This window comes from Dioscorea cayenensis, chromosome 12, assembly GCF_009730915.1.
Source record: "Dioscorea cayenensis subsp. rotundata cultivar TDr96_F1 chromosome 12, TDr96_F1_v2_PseudoChromosome.rev07_lg8_w22 25.fasta, whole genome shotgun sequence".
NCBI classification, from domain to species: Eukaryota; Viridiplantae; Streptophyta; class Magnoliopsida; order Dioscoreales; family Dioscoreaceae; genus Dioscorea; species Dioscorea cayenensis.
The window spans coordinates 21,434,812-21,458,171 of NC_052482.1; the positions used below are offsets into that span (position 1 = coordinate 21,434,812).

Sequence of the window (23,360 nt, forward strand, 5' to 3'; positions counted from 1 at the left end):
ATTAGAAGAAGTTCGGAAAGTCTTCATTCTGAAGAAGAAAAAATACGTTGGTCAATCGCGCCTCAACAAGTACCAGCAGGAGTTGATAAGGATCTTCCTCAACTACCCTATGGACAAGTAAGTTTGAAGTTTTTAGGGTATTGTTTAAACTATTATATGTTACCATTTAAGTAAGAGCGTTAATGTCTAACCATCACAAATAGCATTTAAACTATTACATGTTACCCTTTAAGTATTACAGTTAACATTCAAACATTTAATATAGCATTTAAATATATAGATGTTAATCTTTAACTATTATACGTTACCATTTAATTTATATCGTTAACATTTAAATATTTTACATAGAATTTTAAATCTTGTTGTATCAGTTAAATATTTACAATATTGTTTACGTATCTATGTTCCGTTCAACCATAGCACTGTCGTGTGGAAGAATGACTCTGTCAGCACCACACGGTCCAGTCTATTCGACCTGCTTGAGGGGAAGGAGATGGTTGCAGACGATGTGATGGACGCTTTTGTATGTATATTGCAAAAGTCGATGAGTGTAGTGCCATATCGTTATAAGAAGCGCACCTCCATCACACGACCACTGGCGTTGTTCATGTCAAAGCAGGGCGACGACGCACATGAATCCATTATGGCTATGATCGGAGATGCCACACGCAACGTGCATGAAGTTGACATTGTCATCCTCCCGATAATTATGAGTGGCCACTTCCATGTCGTCGTCCTTGACAATGACAAACAAGAATACATGCATTATTCTTCATGCCAAAGCGAGGAATACGATAAAAACGCGCTAGAAATGGTAAGTGCTTTAATAATTTGTGTTTGAGTAATAGTGTTCGGTAAATAATCGGCATTCTAATATCAACTTGTATATCTCGACAGCGAAACCTATTCGACCTTTGTATCGACAAGGAGTTGGGCTAGGGCTGTAAACGAGCCGAGCCGAGCTTTACCTTGTTCAAGCTTGGCTTGTTACTATTTAATCGAGCTTGAACTCGAGCCGAGCTTTCTTCGAGCTTCATTTTTTATGTTCAAGCTTGTCTCGTTACTTATTTTAACCGAGCTCGAGCTCTAATCGAGGCTTCTTTCGAGCTTCGTGCTCGAGCTCGACTTGTTAAGAAAATTCAAGCTTAGACTTAACTAGCTAACTTGATTAAGGCTTGACTATTTTTATATTTTTATTTTTTTGTATTTAGTAAAATTATTTAATGAATTATTATCAATTGTGACTCAACTCGATTTGAGTTTGATTATATTAATGATTGTTACAAATAAAATTGTAAATGATACTATAAATGAGATTTTAATTATACAATAAACGAGTTCTTCACAAGATTTAATGAGCCGAGTTTGGTGGTGTTCAAGCTTGACTTGTTTATCTTATGGGCTCATTTAACTTAATGAACTAGTTGACTTGAGCTTTTAATGAGCTTAGCCTTAGAATAGTAGTTTATAGCCCTATATGTGTAACTCAAATTGACAACAATGACATAGTCACATATACACCTTAATATACATATACATATACATATATATAATGTAATATAGATATATATATATATATATATAAACGAGCTCACAATCGAGCTTATAAATGAGCTTGTTCATGAGCTTGGTCACGAGCTGTGTTCGCGAGCCAAAACGAGCCGAGCTTTTGGCTGCTCAAGCTTGGCTCGTTTATTAATCAAGCTTGAAAATGATGTTCAAGCTTGGCTCGTTTACAATATGAGCTAAACACGAACGAGCCTTTATCGAGTCGAACACCGAGCTACTCACGAACGGCTCGGCTCAAATACACCCCTAAGTTGGGCGAGTCGGTGACCGCAAAGTTCCCGCTTGTTCACGACACTGAAACCCCACGACAAAAAAAAGGAAGTGTCGACTGCAACGTCTATGTCATGCGGTTTATCGAGCAGTTACTCGCCGATGAGAAGCTACGGCTACCGCAGACGGACGTCCCTTATTTGCGATTAAAGTATGTTTCCGCGATACTTAAGGAGGGAGGGCAGTCAAGCATCACCGCCAAAGGGGAGTGTTCGCAAGCGGGTTCATAGTCATCGTATATCGTTCTTTAGTTTTCAAATGTAAACCAGTTTAAATTCAATTCATTTTTCCGAAGAACATGACAAATTTTGTCAATGTAAATTTACATGTATCTATATTTATATACTTGACTCTTTCTTTAACAATCCAGTTTCATTGTTTAACTTGCACTTTCATTGTTTAATTATAAGTTTCATTGTTTAATTATCAACGTCATTGTTTAAATATCCATGTTACAGTTTAAGACGAACTAGTCACTTGCGAAAATAACTATCGACCGCTTTAAACTAACAACGCCTCTACTTAAATATATGTGTTAACCCTGTAATAATAATGTTTTTCTCTGCTTTTAAAAAAATGAAAAGTTGGCACACAAATAACTTTTCTTTCTTTGTAAAAATCAGCTTTGTTTTACAATGGCTAGTCGTGCACAGCTTTCATTGTAAATATCATGTTTCGTTTTGAGGTTCTGTTCTTGTTGGATGATATTGAAGTCCGCAGAGTTCATTATCGGCTAGGGTTCTGTTTCGTTTTCATTTTCATTATCGGCTAATGTTAAACATTCAGTTTCAGTGTATAATTATCACTTTCTCCCTTTAACTTTCTTTCTCTCTGTTTAAATTTCATTTTCTTTGTTTAAAATTGTCTTATTGAATATCAGTGTAATTACAATGAAATGTACTTAAAATACAAATCTCAGATAGAAATAGAATGTTCACGTTAGACAATACAATACAACATTCATTTTCTTAGTAAATATCAACGTAATTACAATGGCATATACAAATCTCTGAAAAAAATAGAATGAACATTAGGCAATACAAAAATTCTCTGTTTAAGTTTCAAACTCTCCGTTGAATGCACGACGTAACCATCACGGACCTCAAAATCGTCAAAGTACACCTTCAAATAGGGTGTCCAGAACACTCGCTCCAGTCAGACCACATTTTCTTCTAGATCAAGTCCCTTTTAAAGGATATGTGATGAGCCTTCTTCTGGTAATCATCCACAATCAACTTGTAAGTGAAATCTTCTTTTCTTGACAAAGTCGAAACGCACTTCCGTCACTGCTTACCCGTAGAGCATTTCAACTTGGCCAGGAAAAAGCAAGTTTTCACCTACAGGTTGTTTATGGATGACGTACTAGAGGAAAACAATCATGACACATCCTGTAAAAAGTCTCTGATCTAAAAAATGTGGTTTGAATGGAGCGAATGTTGTGAACACCAAGTTTTCGACTCGACAGGATGACCATCACACAAGAAGAAGAGGAAGGAGAGTGGTTGTATGTTAACGAAATGGTTCTTCCTTCCCATTTATACTGCGAAATCCAACAGCCTGCTGCCGCTTCGGCTTCCGATTTTAATGAAGGCCGGGAGTGGAAACGCTTGGGGAACCGAGCGTGTATTAGTCACGCTGGGAGACCAAAAGACACGGTTGCGTTGTATATTTTTAAGCGGATTCAAATGTATTTTTACACGATAAATTAAAACTTTTAAACGAGAAGCAAAATATTTAAACTGTAATAGACATATTTAAATATAAAGTTCAATATTTAAACAATAATAAGAAGTATATACACAATACACAATGCCTACTCGACAACAGATTCATTGATGATCTGCGATTGTGACCGAAGCGTGCAGATGGCTACAAGGCATCTCGCGGATCTCGGACGCTCACGACTAGATCCTCTTCGCCTCAGGGACGCCCTGTGTTGCCTTCTCGCTCTACGATTTTTCGTCCTTCAGTACAGCGGTCATGAAACGACAGTGCAGATTGCAAGCCCTCTTGAACCCCACAATACACGCACTGAAAGAAAAGAATGCACGCTTAAACACCAAATAAGAAGAAGAAAAAGAAGAACAAGAACAAGAACAAGGACAAGAACAACAAGATATGAACCTTCTAAACTTTGTTTGAGAAAAAAAGCAAGTGAGGCAAAAAAATTGCAAAAACTATGAATAAATTTTTTGGACATGATATGATTGGGCGTCATTTTCCCCTCCTTTTGTAAAGGCAAAAATGAAATTTCATATCATAAACCTACTTACCGCCGGGGGGTTAAAGGGAATGTAAAATATAACAAACGGCTGTCCGGGGTGTGTAAAAGTTGGAGGATGTTTTGAGAAGTTTTGAAAATTACGATGGGTGAACAGTAATTTTCCTTTTTTTTTAAACAAAACCCTTATTGTTATACAAATTTGCAAAAGCCATGACATCTCATTCTTTTCCGTCTCCCTGATTCTTGTCTTTTTGATGCGGATGCAAGAGTAAGCAAGCACCAGGCTCGGTCCGCTCTCTGAGAGAGAGAGAGAGAGAGAGAGAGAGAGAGTTCCAAACCTCGGAGCATGGCCTCCGGCCAGGATTCCGCTGGGACGACGCTGATGGATCTCATCACATCGCATCCCTCTGAAGTCGCTGCTACCAGCATTTCGTCCAACTCCCCGGCTCCCTCCTCCACGCTTGGCAAGCCCACGACCACGGAGCGGAAGCCCAAGAGGGCTTCTCTGATGCAGATCCAGAATGATACCATTGCCGTAGCCAAGGCCCTCAATCCAGTCAAAGCCATTCCACAACGACAAAAATAGGAAGGTTCCCTCCTTCTCTTTTCTTTTTGTTTCTCGTTTCTTATTTTTTTCGATGTTCAATAGTGATATGCGGGTAACATACATAGTCTTTGATCCTAAAAAAATGAAATAAGGACTTGTTGAATAACATGATCCCAATTATTTATTGCAGCCTGTTTCATACGCTCAACTGGCACGTAGTATCCATGAGCTTGCCGCAACATCAGATCAGGTGGCCCATCATCTCTGTGATTCAAATTGCATCTAGGATGATGTGACTCTAATATTTAAATTTGATTGCTTGTGGTGTTCAGAAAGCCTCCCAGAAGCGGTTGTTGCATCATGTGTTCCCTAAACTTGCTGTATACAACTCAGTGGATCCTTCTTTAGCTCCATCTCTCCTCATGGTATGCTCCTTCTACTTACTACTACCACATTCTTTATCAATTTAGATGCATACTTTCTCGTAGCCCTTCCTTAATGACCTTGACATAATGTAGATGAAGCATCATGCATGATGTGAACCCTCTAGATTTATATTTCAATCTGCTGTGATCATGAAAGAGCATGGCTGTTTTTCTGTTTTGCAGCTTCATCAACAATGTGAGGACAGGAATATTTTTACGTTATGTTTACTACTATTTGGCTAGAATTTTTTGTCAGACAGTGATGCACATGGACTAAGTCCTGGTGGTGGGATACCCACTCCTAACTGGGACGCACTTGCCGGCATTGATGCTGTTGGAGGGGTCACCAGGGCAGATGTTGTACCAAGAATATTAGGCCAACTTACTTCTGAGGCCTCGAACGCTGATGTCGAATGTATTTTCACTCTCTTATTGCAACTTAAATTCTTATGTTGCACATTTTAATATTGGCATTGGATAGATGTGAACTTAATTAGGCGATGGAAAACAGTATGCCTTTCATGTTACTAATATGATGCTGTAAACAATGTGTTTTGCACTTGCTTCTTGTTTCTTTATGTTCTACCATGGTATGCTTTTGTTTTGTTTTGTTTTGTTTTCTTTTTGTGACTATTCCTTTGCCTTAATAGTTCATGCACGAAGGCTTGCAGCCTTGAAGGCCCTCACTTCAGCGTCAGCTAGCGATTCGGATGTTGTGGCCAAGTTGTATGAAATTGTGTTTGACATTCTTGAGAAGGTTTGTGCTTTACTTATTCACATTGCATGAGTGTAGGCTGTGTATGCATGCTGGTAAACAATGCTAACAAGCTTAACTGTCATTAACTGCTATTCATATTCCAGGTTGGAGATACAAAACAAAAACGTAAGAAGGGCATTTTTGGCAAGCAAGGTGGTGACAAGGAGGTAATGGCTGACTTTTACATCATGGAGTTAGTTTATCCTTCAGTGTGTTTTGCATCTTATATTGCTTTTGTTGTTGCTGATTTATCAGATGTGGTTTTCTTTTACAAGTAATAACCTTTCTAGACAGAATGTAAAACCAAAACCCACCTTGTATCATTTAGAAGCTTATGATCTAATTTGTGTAAAGTTGGTGATGTGGTTATTAGTTCTTAAGTTGCTCAATGAATGCTATAAATCCAAGCTTTAAGCTTCTGGTCTGGTCTTCATTAACTACCATTATTTTATTTATTATTTTGTGATCATGATGCTGTGTAACTAATATATATATATATGTTGATATTTGCAGTCTAGCATACGCTCTAATTTGCAGTATGCTGCTATTAGTGCCTTAAGAAGACTTCCGCTAGATCCTGGTAACCCGGCATTCCTCCATCGGGCTATACAAGGGTATGCAAGTATAAACCTTTATAAACCTTGCATGTGTTTGTGGACACATGTTGGATGAATAAATTTTTAATATATATCCCAGCACAGTGACTAAGACTTATGAGGATCATCTGTATTGTTAAATTATTAATTTAGCATTACGGAAGATATTATTGTGTCATTAACTGATAATATTATGATGCTTAATTTGACTGCAGGGTTTCATTTGCGGACCCTATTGGTGTAAGACATGCCCTGGCAATCATCTCAGATATAGCCACAAGAGATTCATATTCTGTTGCTATGGCCTTGGGTTAGTATGACTTTACCCTGAAATCTGTCTTTGTTGGGTTTATTTGTTTTATCGGTTCAGAAAATTCCTGTTTTCCTTGAAATGTTAAATCTGATTTCTTGCATTCTAGCATTGGCATTATGCCAAAGGCCATTATTTCTTAGGGCTCTGATTTGACCTATATACTGATTTGCCTTCAAACAGTTTCATATGTAGAATCCATTATAATCTTTTGCCCCTTTTTTTATTTTGCAGGAAAGCTTGCACAACCTGGAGGTATGACTTCTTACTCAATCTTCACTATTTAGGGACTCTCTACAGCCTGTGCAAAATGTGGCCTACTGAGCATCTTGTCTTCTTGTGAATATCTAGCTTCAATCCAAGACTATTCTTTTAGATTTAAATGCGGCAATTCATAGTCTTTAAACTAAACACTACCACTTTGCCTGGTCTGAACAAGCAATTTATTGCTAAATGTTTCTACGATTAAATTTTTGTCTTCTTTAGGAAGCAGCTATGTTTGCTGACCTCATACAAATCTGCAATCGGAAAGTTAAAAGTTATAATAAAATGGAAGAATTTGAGGAAAACCCAGACTTGTTTCCCTCTCTTCTCGGTTGCTTGCATCGGTCAAAATGGATCCTTTGTAAATTACTGTCCATTACTTATATTATATAATCTCCATATGTTTTTCTTCATAATCGGCATTGCCTGTCCCTGAACGATTCCATTTTTAGTGTAGAATATTGTTCTTTTTACCTAATTCTTTGAGATGTTTTTTTTGACATTTTATTGCACAGGTGGTACCGTGGTAGAGGTTTAAGCTAAAATCCCTCCATATCATATTCTAGTGTTGTTTGGAAATGTTGGAATCAGGCTGCTTGACATTTTTCAGCCTATTTATGTTTTAAATTATTCTCGTACATTTTGTATGGAATCTAGAAATCCCGTATTTTATATATCATTTGATCTCTTACATTCAAGGATATCTTTATTTCCTTTACACGACAAACTTTTATGCTATGTGCAAGGCTTTGTATTGTATGATACCTCCCTGAACCAAAGAACTCCTTTCAATCAGGTGCCTTGCTGGATGTTCTTCATCTGCATGATGTACTTGCTAGGATTTCCCTTGCTAGGTTATGTCACACATTATCTAGAGCTCGTTCATTGGATGGTATGTGGATAATGTGGTTTTAAACGTTATAATTCTTATGTTTTATTTTTTCTATTTATCTTCCACCTGACAGTTATGAAATATGAAATGCTCCACTTTTACAGAAAGGCCAGATATTAAATCGCAGTTTGCTTCTATTCTGTATCAACTTCTTCTGGATCCTAGTGACCGAGTTTGTTTTGAGGCAATACTATGTATACTGGGAAAATTTGATAACACAGAAAGGTAGTTGCTTATTTTATAGTTCAATGAAAATTGTTCCAATTGGTGATTAGTTGACAATCCTTTTATGTTTCTTTGTGATTCAACTAATTTATATTTGTTTTATTTTATTTTAGGACTGAAGAGAGAGCCGCTGGATGGATTAGATTGACTAGAGAAATCCTAAAGATACCTGAGGCGCCTTCAATATCATCAAAGGATAACACTCAATCCAGAGATGCTCTTCCACCAAAGAGTGACAAGCCTGGTTTGAAGTCAAAGCGCCCTCAACCTCTTTTCAAACTTGCAATGAGAAGGTATATAATTTTTGTCTGGTGTTATTGAACTTGAATGTATGTGGTGCACGGCAACCCATAGCAAAGAAATTCATTTCTTGTCTTTATAAGTACCCATTAAATTTCATACCATTTTGACTGAACACGGTTTATTCTTATTTTGTTCTGATTTAGATTGGAAAGCTCTTTTAGAAGTTTTTCTCGGCCTGCCTTGCATGCTGCAGCTAGAGTTGTTCAGGAAATGGGAAAGAGCAGGGCAGCAGCTTATGCTTTAGGTGTTGCTGGCATAGACGAAGGATCTCAACTTTACACATATTCTGACAATGCAGAGTCAATTGATTCAGATCTGAATGATGGCTCACAAACGGAAGGTATTTATTTGGAAATATTTGTTTATCATCAGCCATTGCTGAGAATGGCTTTGACGGGGGTCATCTTAAAATTTATGACTTAATCCTAGAAAGAGAATTTCTTTTTTTCTTGATGAGAAGACTACAGTGTCTATATCAAAGAATACATTAAAGCTAGAAAAGTTAATAGTCACTTGTACAATGGGCCCATCATGTATGTCTGGTTTGGATAGACTTGAATTGCAGGTTACAAGTTTACTGTTCATATTTTAGATAAATTAAATCAAATCTCCTAGCAAGTTTTTTTTTAATATATATATTCCTGAATTGAAGTCCTAGGCTGTAAAAAATATTCCTTGGTTGCCATTGGTTTTCACTATTGATTTTCATCCTATCAGAGTTTAATCTTCATGCACTTAAGTTTCTTAGAAGTGTTTAGTGCCTGTAGCAACTTTTAAATTTCAAGTTTGGCTGTTATCATGACTTTTCCATTTCTTAAACGTTTGCTAGAGCAAAGGCAATTTCTTTGATATGTAAACATGCAAATCATTATAGGCCATTTAATGTGGTTTATCATCTTCTCTTATTTATTCATTTATTTATTTCTTTTTGCAGCTTCCAGAAAGGCCTTATCCTTATCTAATGGGCATAGTGGTAAGGATACTATTGCAGGCTTATTAGGTTCCCTCTTGGAAGTAGTACGCACAACTGTTGCGTGTGAATGTGTCTATGTTCGAGCTATGGTAATAAAGGCTCTAATCTGGATGCAAAATCCACATGAATCTTTTGAGGAATTGAAGGACATCATTGCATGTGAGCTCTCTGACCCAGCTTGGCCATCAGCATTACTAAATGAAGTTTTACTTACACTACATGCTCGTTTTAAGGTACTCCTCTCTGGCTTCCACTTCTTTTGCCCTGGCTTATGGGTAATTTTACTATTTGGTAGTGTTTTTATTTATCTTAGGGTCTACATATTTAGGCTCTTCCAAGTAAAGGGCTCCACTGATGCTCGGGGAAAAAAAGATTCCAGCAAACCAACCCACTACCATTGACTTTCCATTCTCCAAAACTATCCTTATATTAACTATGAAATTTAAACTTGGGATTTAATTTGAATGTTTTCTTAAATTTTGAATGCAGCCAAATTGAGGACCTTATTTCTGTATTTTATAAATTTTAAGAGTTAAATTGAGATTTTCTCTTCAACCCTGCCTTCTGTAATAGGTAGATTTTGGATCTAGTAAAATTGGCCACAATAGTTAAATTTCTTGAATTCCTCAGTTCTCATTTGTTATTACTTGTTAAGTGGAAATTCTTCATGACTCAATCCCTATTTCAGAAGTTTGGATTTTTCAAGTGAGGTTATCATTATGTTATTAATTTATCCTTAACCACATGTGCTGGTTTCTTTAACTTCCTATGTGTGGACAACTGATGAATTTCTGTGACTACACTTGTTGTATTATTTATGGATTTTCCACCATGGAAAATTAACAGGGCATGCCATGCCCTAATTTACTAATTAATCTGTATCATTCTTGTTCATGCTCTTTCAAATTCCTTGTCATATACTTTTTTGCCATGTGTCTAGTTTACAAATATGTTGATATTTCCTGAGCCATAGATTTTTATCTGTGGTTATGGAATGTTTCACTTCTTTCTTTATTCTTTTTAAATAGGCAACTCCAGACATGGCTGTCACCTTGCTTGAGATAGCAAGAATATTTGCCACAAAAGCCCCTGGAAAAATTGATGCCGATGTGTTGCAGCTGCTATGGAAGGTGAGGATGCCATAATTACTGGATTGTTATCATTTTGGTTTATATTTAAGCATGATTGCTTGTGCATGTCATGACTAATATCATTATCATCTTCAGGCTATACTGCGTTTATTTATGCAAGTTTTCTGAACATTCTTGAAAATGCACACATTTAAAGCAAGTCATTATGATTGTCTTTAGGGAATTGTCTACCGTATGAATTCTCAGGTGGTTAGTTTGGGTTGGAGATCTTGTCTCATTTTACATCTGTAAACAGAAAATGAAAGGTCAAAATAGTTGCATTGAGTTAACTTACTGGTTGCAGAGTGCAGTAAGAATAATTAATTGTGGCATATTGAGGTTCATTGTGTTGGATTCTGTTTTAGATCTTCTGAAGCTGCATTAAGCTATTTTCCATAATAGTCTTCTGAATACAGGAATTCTCAGCAATATGATATAATCTTTCTAAATATGAAAATTTTGGTTCTTTCAGACTTGCCTTGTTGGAGCTGGACCTGATGGAAAACACACAGCATTGGAAGCAGTTACTATAGTGCTTGATTTACCACCTCCTCAACCGGGGTCAATGTCTGGACTTACATCTGTAGATAGGGTTTCAGCATCTGATCCAAAGTCAGCTCTGGCACTGCAGAGACTGGTGCAGGCTGCAGTAAGGATGATCCTAACAATATAGTTGTTTCTTAAGAAATTTGAATGCACATTCAAGGAAACACATACAATTAATCTTAGTCTTGAGCATTTGAGCAGGTATGGTTTCTTGGGGAAAATGCAAATTATGCTGCATCTGAATATGCTTGGGAATCTGCAACACCTCCTGGTACTGCTTTAATGATGCTAGACACAGATAAAATGGTTGCTGCCGCTAGTTCTCGGAATCCTACTCTTGCTGGTGCACTCACTCGACTTCAAAGGTGTGCATTTAGTGGGAGCTGGGAGGTACTTCTTGAACAAATTCTTTTCTCAATAATTATTAATCATAAGAAGATTATTATGTTCTTGTTGCTATTCTCATTGAAAAAACCCTGCAGGTACGGATTGTTGCTGCTCAAGCTCTCATAACCATAGCAATTAGATCTGGAGAGCCTTACCGGTTGCAGATATATGAATTTTTACATGCTTTAGCACAAGGTGGGGTGCAAACTCAATTTTCAGAATTGCAACTTAGTAATGGGGAAGATCAAGGTGCTAGCGGTACCGGTCTTGGATCTTTAATTTGTCCAATGTTAAATGTCCTTGATGAAATGTACAGAGCACAAGATGATTTGATTAGGTAAGGGAAAATACCAATTTACCATCTATTTTAAGTGCATGAGGGGTATTATATTTTACCCTGAGTACATGTCTATGTTGTTGTGTAGAGATATGCGTAACCATGATAACAACAAGCAAGAATGGACAGATGAAGAACTCAAGCAACTTTACGAGACACACGAGAAACTTCTTGATCTGGTGTCTTTGTTTTGTTTTGTTCCACGAGCAAAATATCTTCCCCTTGGCCCTACAAGGTAATTTCACAAAGTTGCATTTTGCTACATTGAAAGTTAAGGTCAGCTGTGGCCTTGTATAAACAGTGATCTGATTTGTATTATGTTGAACTCAAAAAAATCAAATATATTTTGACTAATGGTCTCAAGATTTGCAGGCAGTGGCTCAATGGTGCCAGGTGCTATAGAATCTTTTTATGATCTGTAATTTGATGGTACAACATAGTTTAACTCAAAGTTTCTTTTGGTAAACAAATTTTTCAAAAATCAATGCTTTTTGAACAAGGTTGGGTGAATTAAACAAACATTTTTGGTCATTATAAAATTGTAAGATCCGTGTTTGTTGCTTAAATAGAATTGTTCTCCTTTATGAATATAAATTGTTTTAAATACTAAAGTTCGTCTCTCTGAATATAAATTGTCTTAAATACTAAAGTTCATCTCTCATTTTTTGTTTTTAAATGCTTATGACAGCGCCAAGCTCATTGACATTTATCGGAACCGGCATAATATTAACGCATCAGCTGGATTGAATGACCCTGCTGTAGCTATGGGGATATCTGACCTTGTATATGAATCAAATGTAACGCATAAAGAACCCAATTCAATTGATCCTGAATTAGCAATGGCATGGGCTGCAGGACTTGATGATGGCCTTTTAGGAAGCAATGCTCCAGCAATGGATCGGGTGAGAATTTCAAGCTATATAATTTATGAGTTATCACTGGCATGTAACTTGTTTTTTCTACTTTTGACAACAGTCATTGAAAGGCAACCATGTGATCATTTCTATTCTTATGAAATATGTTGACGTATTATGTTGGTTTCTTTTGCTTTTTCCAGTATGATATTTGTTTTGCTGTTGTTCTTCCGCTTTGAAAAATCTTTTGCAAATAAATCTAATTATGTTATATATACATGATGCTAGGTGAATGAATTTCTTGCTGGTGCTGGAACAGATGCGCCTGATGTGGATGATGAGAATATCACCTCTCGGCCATCAGTTACTTACAATGACATGTGGGCTAAGGAGCTTCTTGAAAGTTATGAAGTGGAGGTATATGTTGCATGATTATTTCATTTATGACTTGGGTTAGCCATTTTGGAAACAGGATTTGAAAGGTTATTTTCTTTGTTTCAGGAAGATGATGGAAGGTCATCTGGAACATCCTCTCCTGAGTCTACTGGCTCTGTTGAAACTTCTATCTCATCCCATTTTGGTGGCATGAATTACCCATCCTTGTTCAGCTCACGTCCGTCTGGCTATGGGATTTCACAACAATCGGTACTTCATCTAGAGCTTTATAAAATCAATTCTTCATTTTCACATTTCTGGTTGTGAAATGGTTTAGATTGATTATGCAAACGTATTCTGCATTCCTTAATTTATTTTATTTTATTTTATTTTGAGAGAGATAGAGAGAGATCTACAATAACTCAGCCAGCAATCATGCAGTTGCATGCACAGTATAGCTTACTCAGTGGCCCATGTTGAATATTGGGAGTCAAACACGATACATGGTAGTATGTTGTGCAAATGATTTTGTTTAGCTTCCCTCCTTGGATCATAAGTTTTTCCAAAAGAGCTTTATGCATACCAAGCCATTGCTGACCTGCTACTATACAAAGCTCTTCCTTGGTTTTCTCTTTTAACTGAATTTTTGCTGCTGCAGCTTTTTCTAGATTTACTTTAATATTGGATTTTGTTTGGAAATATAGTACCACATCGGTTGTGTGATAGAAGTGTAATGGGTTTATATATAGATATAAGGGTTGAGCCACTAAGTTTTGAGACTTTTTGGTGTAAGACCCTTTAGCTCAACATGAGCTCTACATAGTACCCACTAAGATCAAAAAAATATAAAATCTAACACTAGATCGTGAGCAAATATAAAGTGGAGCCACCGATGCTGGTACAAGTCCACGTATGTATGACTCCATGTGTGTAGGACCTCCGAGACGCAAGTAGTGTCATAGTCCACGTAAATGGGACACTCGTGTATAAAGTCCATGCAAGTTCGAATCGAGTTGAAATTGAGGGAGGGTGTTGGAAATATAGACTCATATCGGTTGTGTGATGAAGTGTAATGGGTTTATATATAGAGTATAAGGGTTGATCCACCAAGTCTTGAGATTTTTTTGGTAGTAAGACCCTTAAGCTCTACATAGAGTCCCATATAGGGCCCACTAATATCAAAAATATAAAATCTAACCGATTTAATATTTCTTCTATTTACCATTTAGCTAATTTATTTTCTGTAAATGCTAATTATGGATAGTTTAGTTTCTCTGCCTTGTGTTTCTAGTTCAACAACTCTCTTCATAAATTTTTTTCCTAAAAATTAAATATTTTTGTGAAGGGGGTTGGTTTTTTTTTTAGATTTTATGACGGAAAGTTAGTTGTTCCTATTAAAATTTTAAGCGGACTGTGTTGTTGTTGTTTCATTTTTATTATTTATTTATTTATTTTAGGTGTGGCACACCAGAAAGTTTATTTATTTATTTGTGGAGGGATGAAAATTAGGAGTTTGTTTGGAAACAAGGTTAAGCTTCATGTGTCAAAAAGCCACCCTGTTCACTCGCTTGGGGGTATTCTGGGCTACTTGCTGGTTGATACCTTTGTAAATGTACATGGCTAGATTGATGGCATGTGCCACTTTTTTTTTTTTTTTGTCAAAATTTGGTTGAGGAACTTGGGAGGAGAATTTAACCTTTTTTTATGTGCTTTGATTGGATAATTCCTCCCGATTAGGATTTAAATAATTGCTCAAGTTACCTGTTTGTGTGTTTTAGGCTTTTAGCCCATTATGATTTAAATAATTGTTCAACTTACCTGTATTTGTGTCTTAAGATTTTTTTATTAAATTTTATAGAAGAATTGTTATTTAATTGTTTTATGTATGTTTTTTTTACTGGTTCAATGTGTGCGTGTGTTTTAATCAATGTTGTTATTTTCAAATGCACCATGTTAATTCTGCTCCTATATCATTAAATTAATTATGTGGATGCTAACAAGCGAGAATATATAATTATTTCCAATAAGCCAGATATAAGCCAGATATGATGCAGCTTCAAATTACGGTGTATGTTTGATTTCATCTGCTTGCTTATTGATTTTAATTAAGCAGAATATAACCTAGTTGCCAAGCAATAAATAGCACCCTGCCTGTCAGGCCGTTTGTTATCATTGATATTTTAGGTTTTTCTTTTTTTTTTTCCAGGAAAAAGAAATCCGATTCCTTCTTATTTTTCGTCCAGGAAAAATAAGAAAGGCTATTTTTAAAACCACCAAAAGATATGTAGAATGGATTAGATTGGAGTAAATTTTAAAGTTCAAACAATCTTATCCGTTAATTATATATTATTTAAATTTAATTTTTTTTAGGTGTTTTGAAAAACAAAATAACAAATCTGCTTTATAGGTTTACATTACAACTCCATACATGCCAGATACCTAATCGTAATTGTGACTTTGTACGATACATGCCAGTCTTATATCATTTCAAATATGAAAAATTTGTGGGTAACAAATTGTATCTTGTGAAACAGGAGAGCAAGTCCACCAGCAGGTTTGGTTCATCTTCAGCTTTTGAGGGGAGGGAATCTCCGGTTAGTTTAAGTTCAAGACTTAAAAGTTCAAGCATTTTTGTTTCTTTTGGATTTTTCTCTTGAAGTTCTGTTTTTTCGATTATGTTCAGGTCAGAGAAGAACCTCCATCATACTCAACATCTGTCATGCAGAGATTTGAATCATTTGAAAATCCCTTAGGTGGCCAGAGTTTTAACAAGCGTGAAGATGAGGAAAGCACAGGGAATCCACAGTTTGGAAAAAGCTTTTATATGACTTCACTGCAGGTGGTGAGGATGAGGTAAAGCATGCAGCTTCCTGATGGTTTTTCTCAACTCTTATCATGGTTCCAATTTTTTTGAGTGATGCATGTCCTGAAGAAGTATGGCGGCATCCTCTTTTCTTAGCCGCTCTGTTTCATTATATTTATTTGATTATTTCACTGATAATGAACATCCTCGCAGCTCCATGTTATTCTTGTTATTTTTTATTTCTGCCTTTTGTTTTTACACGAAGTAACCACAAGCAAGGGGCACCTGTCATTGCCAACATGCAATACACCCACTACCCGCTTGCTTCAGACTAAGGGCTACATGCTATTGCTGAAGAGTTTGTGCAGTAGATCACCATAAACAAACAAGATCAAACAGAATAAATATTTTGGGTTTTTCCTTGCAGCTGAGCCTGGATGCAGGAGAAGAGGTTGAGATTGATTATGAGGTCGATGGTTGGTACTATGTAAGTTCAGGATTATTCTATCCCGTTTTGTTTACACTAGAATGTACTGTAACTTGAAGAGCAACTAGATCTAACTACCCATGGTTCAATTTTGTTGTAGGTAAAGAAGAAAAGACCTGGGAGAGATGGAAGAATGGCTGGATTGGTTCCAGTTCTTTATGTCAGCTCTTGATTGGTTCATCTCCAGAAATGTTCTGCTGGCTTACTCCTTGATTCCTTCACCTGCTTCAGCCTGCTCTTAGTTTCGTATTCTCAAACCAAATCCAAATTTGTGTCCTTCTGTATACTCTTCAAGTTTGAGCATACTAACTTACATGATTTTTCATCTTGCAGCAGTACCTCCTCGTATATCTTATGAGTGATCTACCGGAGTGGGTTGATCATGGTATGAATTACACGCAAGGATAGGTTGTTTTTTTTTAATATTTTTATTTTTTATATTTTATTTTTTTTTATCAAAGTAGTTCCATCTGAACTGGCGGTTTGTATGCTATTGGTTTCTATAACTAAATTGGGTCTGTGAGTGCCATAGCTGATTTCTCTGTTCACTGGTCTGGGATACATGCCATCAGTTTTGTCAGATGATCCCTTGTGAAAATTTATTTGTACACTAACTGAAATTCGTGAATATCTTTCTGACACCATTGTGGTTTGGAAAGGATAATAAATACTGGTAAAAGTTTGATCCTACTCAAGTCTCAGATTCTGCAACGCCCAATTTATTTCTACCTAGAAACTGCTTTATCTGTTCTTCAAATGGTGCATTTTATTTTCACTAACTTGTGGACGCTCTGGCATGTCTTTATATTTTAATTAATAATTTAAATAACATTATGACAGTTTGGTTGGCCGGGGAATATGGTCTAGAAATGTATCGCCATGTATAGCAGTAGAAAATGTATTATTTGTTACTGGATGTATGATAATGGAATAATGAAACAATGAGCCGGCCACAGAATTGATGTAATCGATGATGATGGTGATGATGATGATAAGCAGTAAAAGTATCAAGTAAAGTAAAGCCCCTGCCTTGTTCCGGCATGGCATCTTTGTTTGTGCACTCTCTGTATTGGTATTGGTATTGCCGTATTGGTATTGGATCATCCCGATAAAATAAAATAAATAAATAAATAAATATTTGTTTTGTGGATCTCTTTCATCTCAAGACAAAGTCTCCCTTTTGCTCCGCCCCAACTCCAGCACAGCAGGCAGCAGCAGAGGATGAATTTCAAGAATCTGGACGACTTCTGGGCATTCTATGTGAGCCAGCACTCGAAAGCCTTGACGCGGCGGCTACACTTCATGGGCACCCTCTCGGGCTTGCTGTGCCTGCTGAGCTCGCTGTTGTGCCGGCGCTGGATCCTGCTCCTTCCCGCACCCATCATCGGCTACGCCCCTGGCCTGGTACAGCCACCTTTTCGTTGAAGGCAACGTTCCCTGCTACGTTTGGCCATCCCCTCTGGTCTTTCCTTTGCGATCTCAAGATGTTCGCTTTTATGCTTTCCGGCCGGATGGACAAGGAGATCAAGCGACTTGGCAAGCGCCCTCTTCTCTAGGTCTTCTGTTTCCTTGATGATTTATTTTTCTTGCTGTTGTTCTTCTTGTTATTGTTATCATCATCATCATCATCATCATCATGTGTGTATATATTCTTTCCACTATTCCTCACTTTCTTAAAAATCCTTCTTCCTACATACTTTCTTCAGAATAAACTTGTTGTTATTGGTGTGACTGTTTTCTATTCAAATTGCTTAGTCAGCAATACCAATCTCTTCCACAAAGCTTGTTCTCTGATCGGAAGTTCAAAAAAGGGGAAGAAAATAAAAATATAGTAAAGAAGTTAATTTTTTTTGAAACTCAGAGAGTTGCGGTTACAGGCTTTTTGTGGGCATCTATTGCTTAATGGGTTTTTGTTCAAAGAAGTTAACTTGATCCTCTGTGCTACTTTTTTACCAAGTTCCATGTCTTACTAGGAAAAATGTTTTTCTTCGTTCTTCTTAATAATCTCTGAGCACTGTTTGGAAGTAATTGTCGTTTCCACCACCTGCCACCACCGGCACAATCAGTCAGTTTAATGGCTCTACTCCAGGGCAAGGTAAGGATGCAAACGAGGGTAAGGTAAGCAAGGATACGTGAGTACATTTCTGACTGTTAACATGTGGGGGTATACGATCAAAAGGGTTGGTCTTGGCGTGGCGGCAGCGCCAAACTGTCAAAGGGGAACAAGACTACAAGAGGTTATCTGATTATTATTCCCTTTGCTTCGTCTTTTTCCGTGAAACCAAACCGGCAGGCAGATATGCCTTGGTTTTTGTTTTGCGTCCATTGTATTTGAATTAAAACCAGAAAAATACAAAAAGTGGAATGAAGGTGTAGAGGTTTTAACACTTTTTTTTCTTTGCTGACGTTCTCGACAGACTGACTGACTGACTCTCTTTATATTCATTCCGTTTCCGTCATCACCAAACAACCCCACCACCCGGACGGAAAGTGAACAAAAAGGGCTGCTTTTTCCAGATCCCATTCCTACCGGCTACCACACCCTTCGTTCGTTCGATCCATTTTTGTTACCTACCCTGCCCATCAATGGGATCTTCCCCTCCACCTCAATATTTTGGGAGGCAGCGATCTCTCCATAACATCCTCGGTGGAGGAAATGGTAAGTCAAATTCAATTCAATGCTATTGCTAGCTTTAGATATCAAAGTAACTCTGTACTTGTTACTCATATTTGTGCTTGGATCTTTTATCAATTGATTTCCTTTTCTTAGCTTGCTTGCTTGCATCTATTAAAATCTGAGTCGCCTCCTGATCTCTTTCCTTTTGATTTGATTAGTTTTCATTCTTTAGTTTGAATCAGATCCCTGGTGGTTAAACTTTAGTAATCATTTCTTTCTTTCATTATGAATGATCCCTAGGTTAACTTGTTGAATCTATAATTAATCTATATGCCCAAGTCTAGATTTTCTTCAATTCATTGCTTCTTATTCTCTCACACTAGAACAGCTCTTCGTCAAACTCTCTGTCGTTTGAAATCTGTATTGGCCTCGAACATAAGCACACAAACAAAGAGATAGTGTGACACGGTTTCATGAAATCTGTATTGTTTCTTCCGGTTACTTGCTTTTTTGCTTATTTCTTTCTCCATTGGAAGTGATGTGTATACTGTTGTTCTGCAGTTGCAGATGTGATTCTTTGAGGAGGAGAAGTGTGACAATCAGTATATTGCTTTGGCACTGTTGCTGCTTGGGTGGTCTTCCAGATGTCTGGCTACACTTTCTTATCATTTGTGTCCAACGTTTTGCTTCTTTTGTTGTCCATCCTCTTTGTCTGGGCAAAGGCTGCTGGGCTACTCAACAGGTAATCACAATATTTTCACTGTCGTTTAGTAATAGAACACACAAGTCGAATGAGCGAATTACTTAATGCTGCATGCTGCTTGTTTCTATTGATATCATTCAGTTGTAAACTAATAGATCATAAGATGTTTTAACTGATTAAGAATAGGAAAGAAAAATCAGCAAAGTTTTTATCTTGACGTTTTTGCTTGTTAAATCATTGTACTTATCTGTGAAACCAACGTTAAGATGTTGTCTCAAGATTAGTTTACTGCCATTCGAGTGAGTCTGAAACTACTCCCTATTGTGCCAAGTGCAGGCCACCCCCACCTATCCCAAAGCTACAGCTTTCAGAGGCTGTTATAAAAACAGCAGCAGATTTTGTGTATTCTCATATGAACATGGTACTGTCTGCAACCTATAAGATTGCGCTTGGAAAAGACACAAACCTCTTCTACAGAGTAGCTGGATGCTTATGGCTGATTTCTTTTGTTGGTGGTCTTACTGATTTTCTTACTCTTGGATACACTGGTAAGTGACTCTCTCTTGCGCTCCATTTGTGGATAGTGTTGCATTGATGGTATCATATTAATGAACCCTTCATTTACTCAAAACCCATTGATGTGTTTTTATGACATATAGGCACAAATATTATGGTTTTGCCAAATAGTACTGATCATGAAACTTTCTCTAAATGAATTATGGGATTACATTTCCATCTTCGGCTTTCATGAAGAAATGGACTATGATAGAAACATATTAAGTGAAATCTTTCATGTGTATGATCACAATCGCCATAGTTATAAATTAGATGATGATAATATTTTTCTGATAAAAGTAATCAACAAAATCCATATCAACCATACAGGACAATGTTTGTGTTGTTAGAATTTATTGTTATGCTTTTTCTGCACAGGTCTTCTCGCTGTCCTGACGATCCCTGTGCTTTATGAGAAGTATGAAAGTTATGTTGAGAGATATGTGAACATCGCCTGCATGGAATTGCGGCATCGGTATGAGAGCTATACAAAGCATTTAAACAAGGTTAAGAATTGGATTTTGGAGAAGAAGGAAAAACTAGGCTGATAGCGTCTGGGTTAATATAATCAGACCACCATTAAGCTTCTGCATAGAGGGAATTTGGCTGCCGTCACCAGTTGGGGTCAGAGCTCGATGTTTCCAAATGGCCTATTTGTGACTTAAGAGATTCTGCCCTTCAATTTGTGAGTTGCTTGTTTCTACTTGAGATTTTAATGTAATGAGGCATGAATTTTCAATTTCGATGATATTTTGATTCAAATAATTATAAGGATAAAGTATGAGTCGATGAACCATACCAGTGTTGGAGGGTGATTATTATTTTCTGTTCACAGGACTATATCTCCACATGAAAGTTTCCTGGTTTTCAGTGTGGTGACTGATGAGACTGCACTTGAGCTCATCAATGGTGATACACTAGTGATCCCCATGAGTTGGATGGCATGTTTCAGTAAATATTAATGGCTCAGGTATCCTTTCCATGGACCATAACAAAGTAGTGGCAATCTGCCGGGTAACTACTGTCTTCTCAACAAAAAGATTATGGTGAATTATGACGCAACTATGTTATCTTGTTAATAACCAGTGATGTTGAAGGATTAACTTGGATCTTTTTGTTTTGAAAAATTAACTTGATATTGATAAACTTCAAAGAACACGATGAACTTAAAAAGTTTTGTCCTAGAACAACTGGTGTGTAGCGTAATCAATCTGGTACGAGAATGGGTTCAATGCAGCTGTCGCAGTCAATCTGGTCTTTTGTTTAGTTGAGTGGATAAACACACGCATGCGCCAAGTTTACCCTGTTTAATTAAATTGGCAGTAACCCATAACTGATAAGCACCTACATATATATATATATATATATATATATATATGTATATGTATATATATTTTTTCTTTGATTATAGTATATACACCATGATCATTAAAAATGAACTGAGGGGAAGAACAAACAGAGGTTAGGACAGTTAACAATATCCCAGAGAGATGTGGTAACAAAAGGAAAAAAGAAACTAGACCTGACAAAGAGATCTAACGCAAAGATCACCTATATATTTATGTCAACACCTTTTCCCTCCGCTAGACTTATTCTTCCTTCGTGTGTGGGAATGGTATGAATGAAAAAAAAAAAAAAAAAAAAAAAAATTATTGTTATCATAGTCAGCAATGAGTGAGGTTGTTCAAATTGGAGAATAATAATTCCTGCACCTTGGTGCTGTCTGCCGGCCATCCGATGCAATAAAAAGGGCGTGCAAATGGTCACTATCATGATCTAAGTTATATCATCATGGACGGCATTAGCAGCATCCCAAGTTCGGACAAAAGTAAATGCTGCTGTGTTGTTGTTTTCGCTTATATCGTTGATGCGACTGGCTTTCTTTCAACAGTGTTTTGAGTGTGTACATTCACTGTTTTCCCTCCTTTTTACTGATTCCACATTATAAGTCACTCTAGTTGGTTGTTTCTGTGAGGATCTATCGACTTCTCTAGCGTCTAGGTGAGAGATGTATTCCAAAAACAAGCTCCTTGTGAAAATTTAGTTTTTGTCTTATATGTATGTGGATATATTGTGTATTATAGGAGCATGAGCAGGAGGAAGAGGAAGAGAGGGACGCAGCAGAAATGCAAGGCATGCGAGAAGACTGTGTACCCCATGGATCAGCTCATGGCCGACGGCATCACATACCACAAGTCCTGCTTCAAGTGCACCCATTGCAAAGGCACCCTCAAGCCAACCACCTTGTTTCTCCTCCATGATTTATTTACTGCTTGTCCACATTCAATATCATGTCTAACAAAAAATACTAGTTTTATTATGCTGCCCTGCCCTGCCCTGCCCTGCCCTGTTTTTAATTACTCTTGTCCCTGGTCCTTCCTGCCTGCCATTTCTATCACCAATGTTTCTGGCATTACTTTATCTGTGTGTCCATTAATTATGCGGCTTCTTACCGGATAATATATATGGTGTCAATACTTGGATTGATGTCCTCTACTGGTTCCCCGCAGATGCCTTTCCCCCTGATTAGGCTTACTACGGAAAGGAATGGATGGACTCAAAGCTCTTGATACCATAAATTCTTCTTGCACTTTGGACTGAAAAAGTAAGGTGCATGATCTATGATGTCTTAGATTTTGTGAATCTACTTGAGTTGCACATGATTAATAGTTATCCTGCGTAGTTGCTTCATGGCAGCCTTTGTTCGTAGCTTCCTACTGCAGTTTGCAGTGGAATTTTAACTTTTGAGCAGCATCTTTTTGAAACGAAATGAAGATTGGGGAACCATTTTGATACAAATCAAAATGTGGTATCCAAACTGATAATTGGGTATAATTTGGTGACCAACAGTAATATTTACCCGAGCCAATTTATTTCCCAGCCAGTTACTGTTCTCATTTTTATCATCCAAGTTTTATCTTGCTAACATACCAAAGTGCAGATTGGAATGTGCTTGCATTTTATCTATAACTGAAGTCAAGTTCTAAAATTTTGATTAATGCAATATTATTCCTCAGTATACTGAAACCATGCTTTGTTTTCTGAATGTGATCAAAGTATTATGGTCTACCTCATCCCAAGTTTCATCTGGTCTTTGCAGCTCAGCAATTTCTCTTCAATGGAGGGCGTACTCTACTGCAAACCTCATTTTGAGCAGCTCTTCAAGGAGACAGGGAACTTCAACAAGAGCTTCCAGTCACGTTGAGGCTCC

The 23,360-nt window shown here is 37.1% G+C and overlaps 3 protein-coding genes and 1 pseudogene across 3 annotated transcripts; all 4 read left to right on the forward strand.

The window, feature by feature from the left end:
* Positions 1-4,285: 4,285 nt before the first annotated feature.
* LOC120273609 lies at positions 4,286-16,964 on the forward strand. Its single transcript, XM_039280268.1, is given in 31 exon segments — positions 4,286-4,653; positions 4,763-4,767; positions 4,801-4,860; positions 4,943-5,035; positions 5,219-5,248; positions 5,250-5,282; positions 5,285-5,450; positions 5,686-5,792; positions 5,897-5,959; positions 6,306-6,406; positions 6,604-6,698; positions 6,933-6,953; positions 7,759-7,854; positions 7,959-8,079; positions 8,193-8,372; positions 8,526-8,722; positions 9,317-9,588; positions 10,384-10,485; positions 10,958-11,134; positions 11,233-11,421; positions 11,514-11,755; positions 11,844-11,990; positions 12,444-12,657; positions 12,898-13,026; positions 13,111-13,254; positions 15,519-15,578; positions 15,668-15,802; positions 15,805-15,837; positions 16,215-16,274; positions 16,375-16,515; positions 16,608-16,964. Coding segments are annotated over 30 exon segments (3,588 nt in total). The 5' UTR covers positions 4,286-4,409; the 3' UTR covers positions 16,447-16,515; positions 16,608-16,964.
* Positions 16,965-17,048: 84 nt separating this feature from the next.
* Positions 17,049-17,947, forward strand: LOC120273608 (annotated as a pseudogene).
* Positions 17,948-19,509: 1,562 nt separating this feature from the next.
* LOC120273100 (reticulon-like protein B12) lies at positions 19,510-20,942 on the forward strand. Its single transcript, XM_039279750.1, has 3 exons — positions 19,510-19,633; positions 19,931-20,142; positions 20,528-20,942. The coding sequence occupies exons 1-3, from the start codon at positions 19,536-19,538 to the stop codon at positions 20,695-20,697; spliced, it is 480 nt and encodes a 159-aa protein (XP_039135684.1). The 5' UTR covers positions 19,510-19,535; the 3' UTR covers positions 20,698-20,942.
* Positions 20,943-21,876: 934 nt separating this feature from the next.
* On the forward strand, positions 21,877-23,354 carry LOC120273323 (LIM domain-containing protein WLIM2b-like). The gene is made up of 2 exons (XM_039279945.1): positions 21,877-22,373; positions 23,239-23,354. Exons 1-2 carry the CDS (start codon positions 22,238-22,240, stop codon positions 23,352-23,354), a joined length of 252 nt encoding a protein of 83 aa, XP_039135879.1. The 5' UTR covers positions 21,877-22,237.
* Positions 23,355-23,360: the final 6 nt, after the last annotated feature.

Bases quoted from the DNA above. Each gene is read 5' to 3' on its own strand.
- LOC120273100 (XM_039279750.1), top strand. From the start codon at position 19,536: ATGTCTGGCTACACTTTCTTATCATTTGTGTCCAACGTTTTGCTTCTT. The intron at 19,634-19,930 runs GTAATCACAATA...TGCCAAGTGCAG, and splicing joins GCTGCTGGGCTACTCAACAG to GCCACCCCCACCTATCCCAA. The intron at 20,143-20,527 runs GTAAGTGACTCT...TTTTCTGCACAG, and splicing joins TCTTACTCTTGGATACACTG to GTCTTCTCGCTGTCCTGACG.
- LOC120273323 (XM_039279945.1), top strand. From the start codon at position 22,238: ATGAGCAGGAGGAAGAGGAAGAGAGGGACGCAGCAGAAATGCAAGGCA. The intron at 22,374-23,238 runs GCACCCTCAAGC...CAAGTTTCATCT, and splicing joins CAAGTGCACCCATTGCAAAG to GGTCTTTGCAGCTCAGCAAT.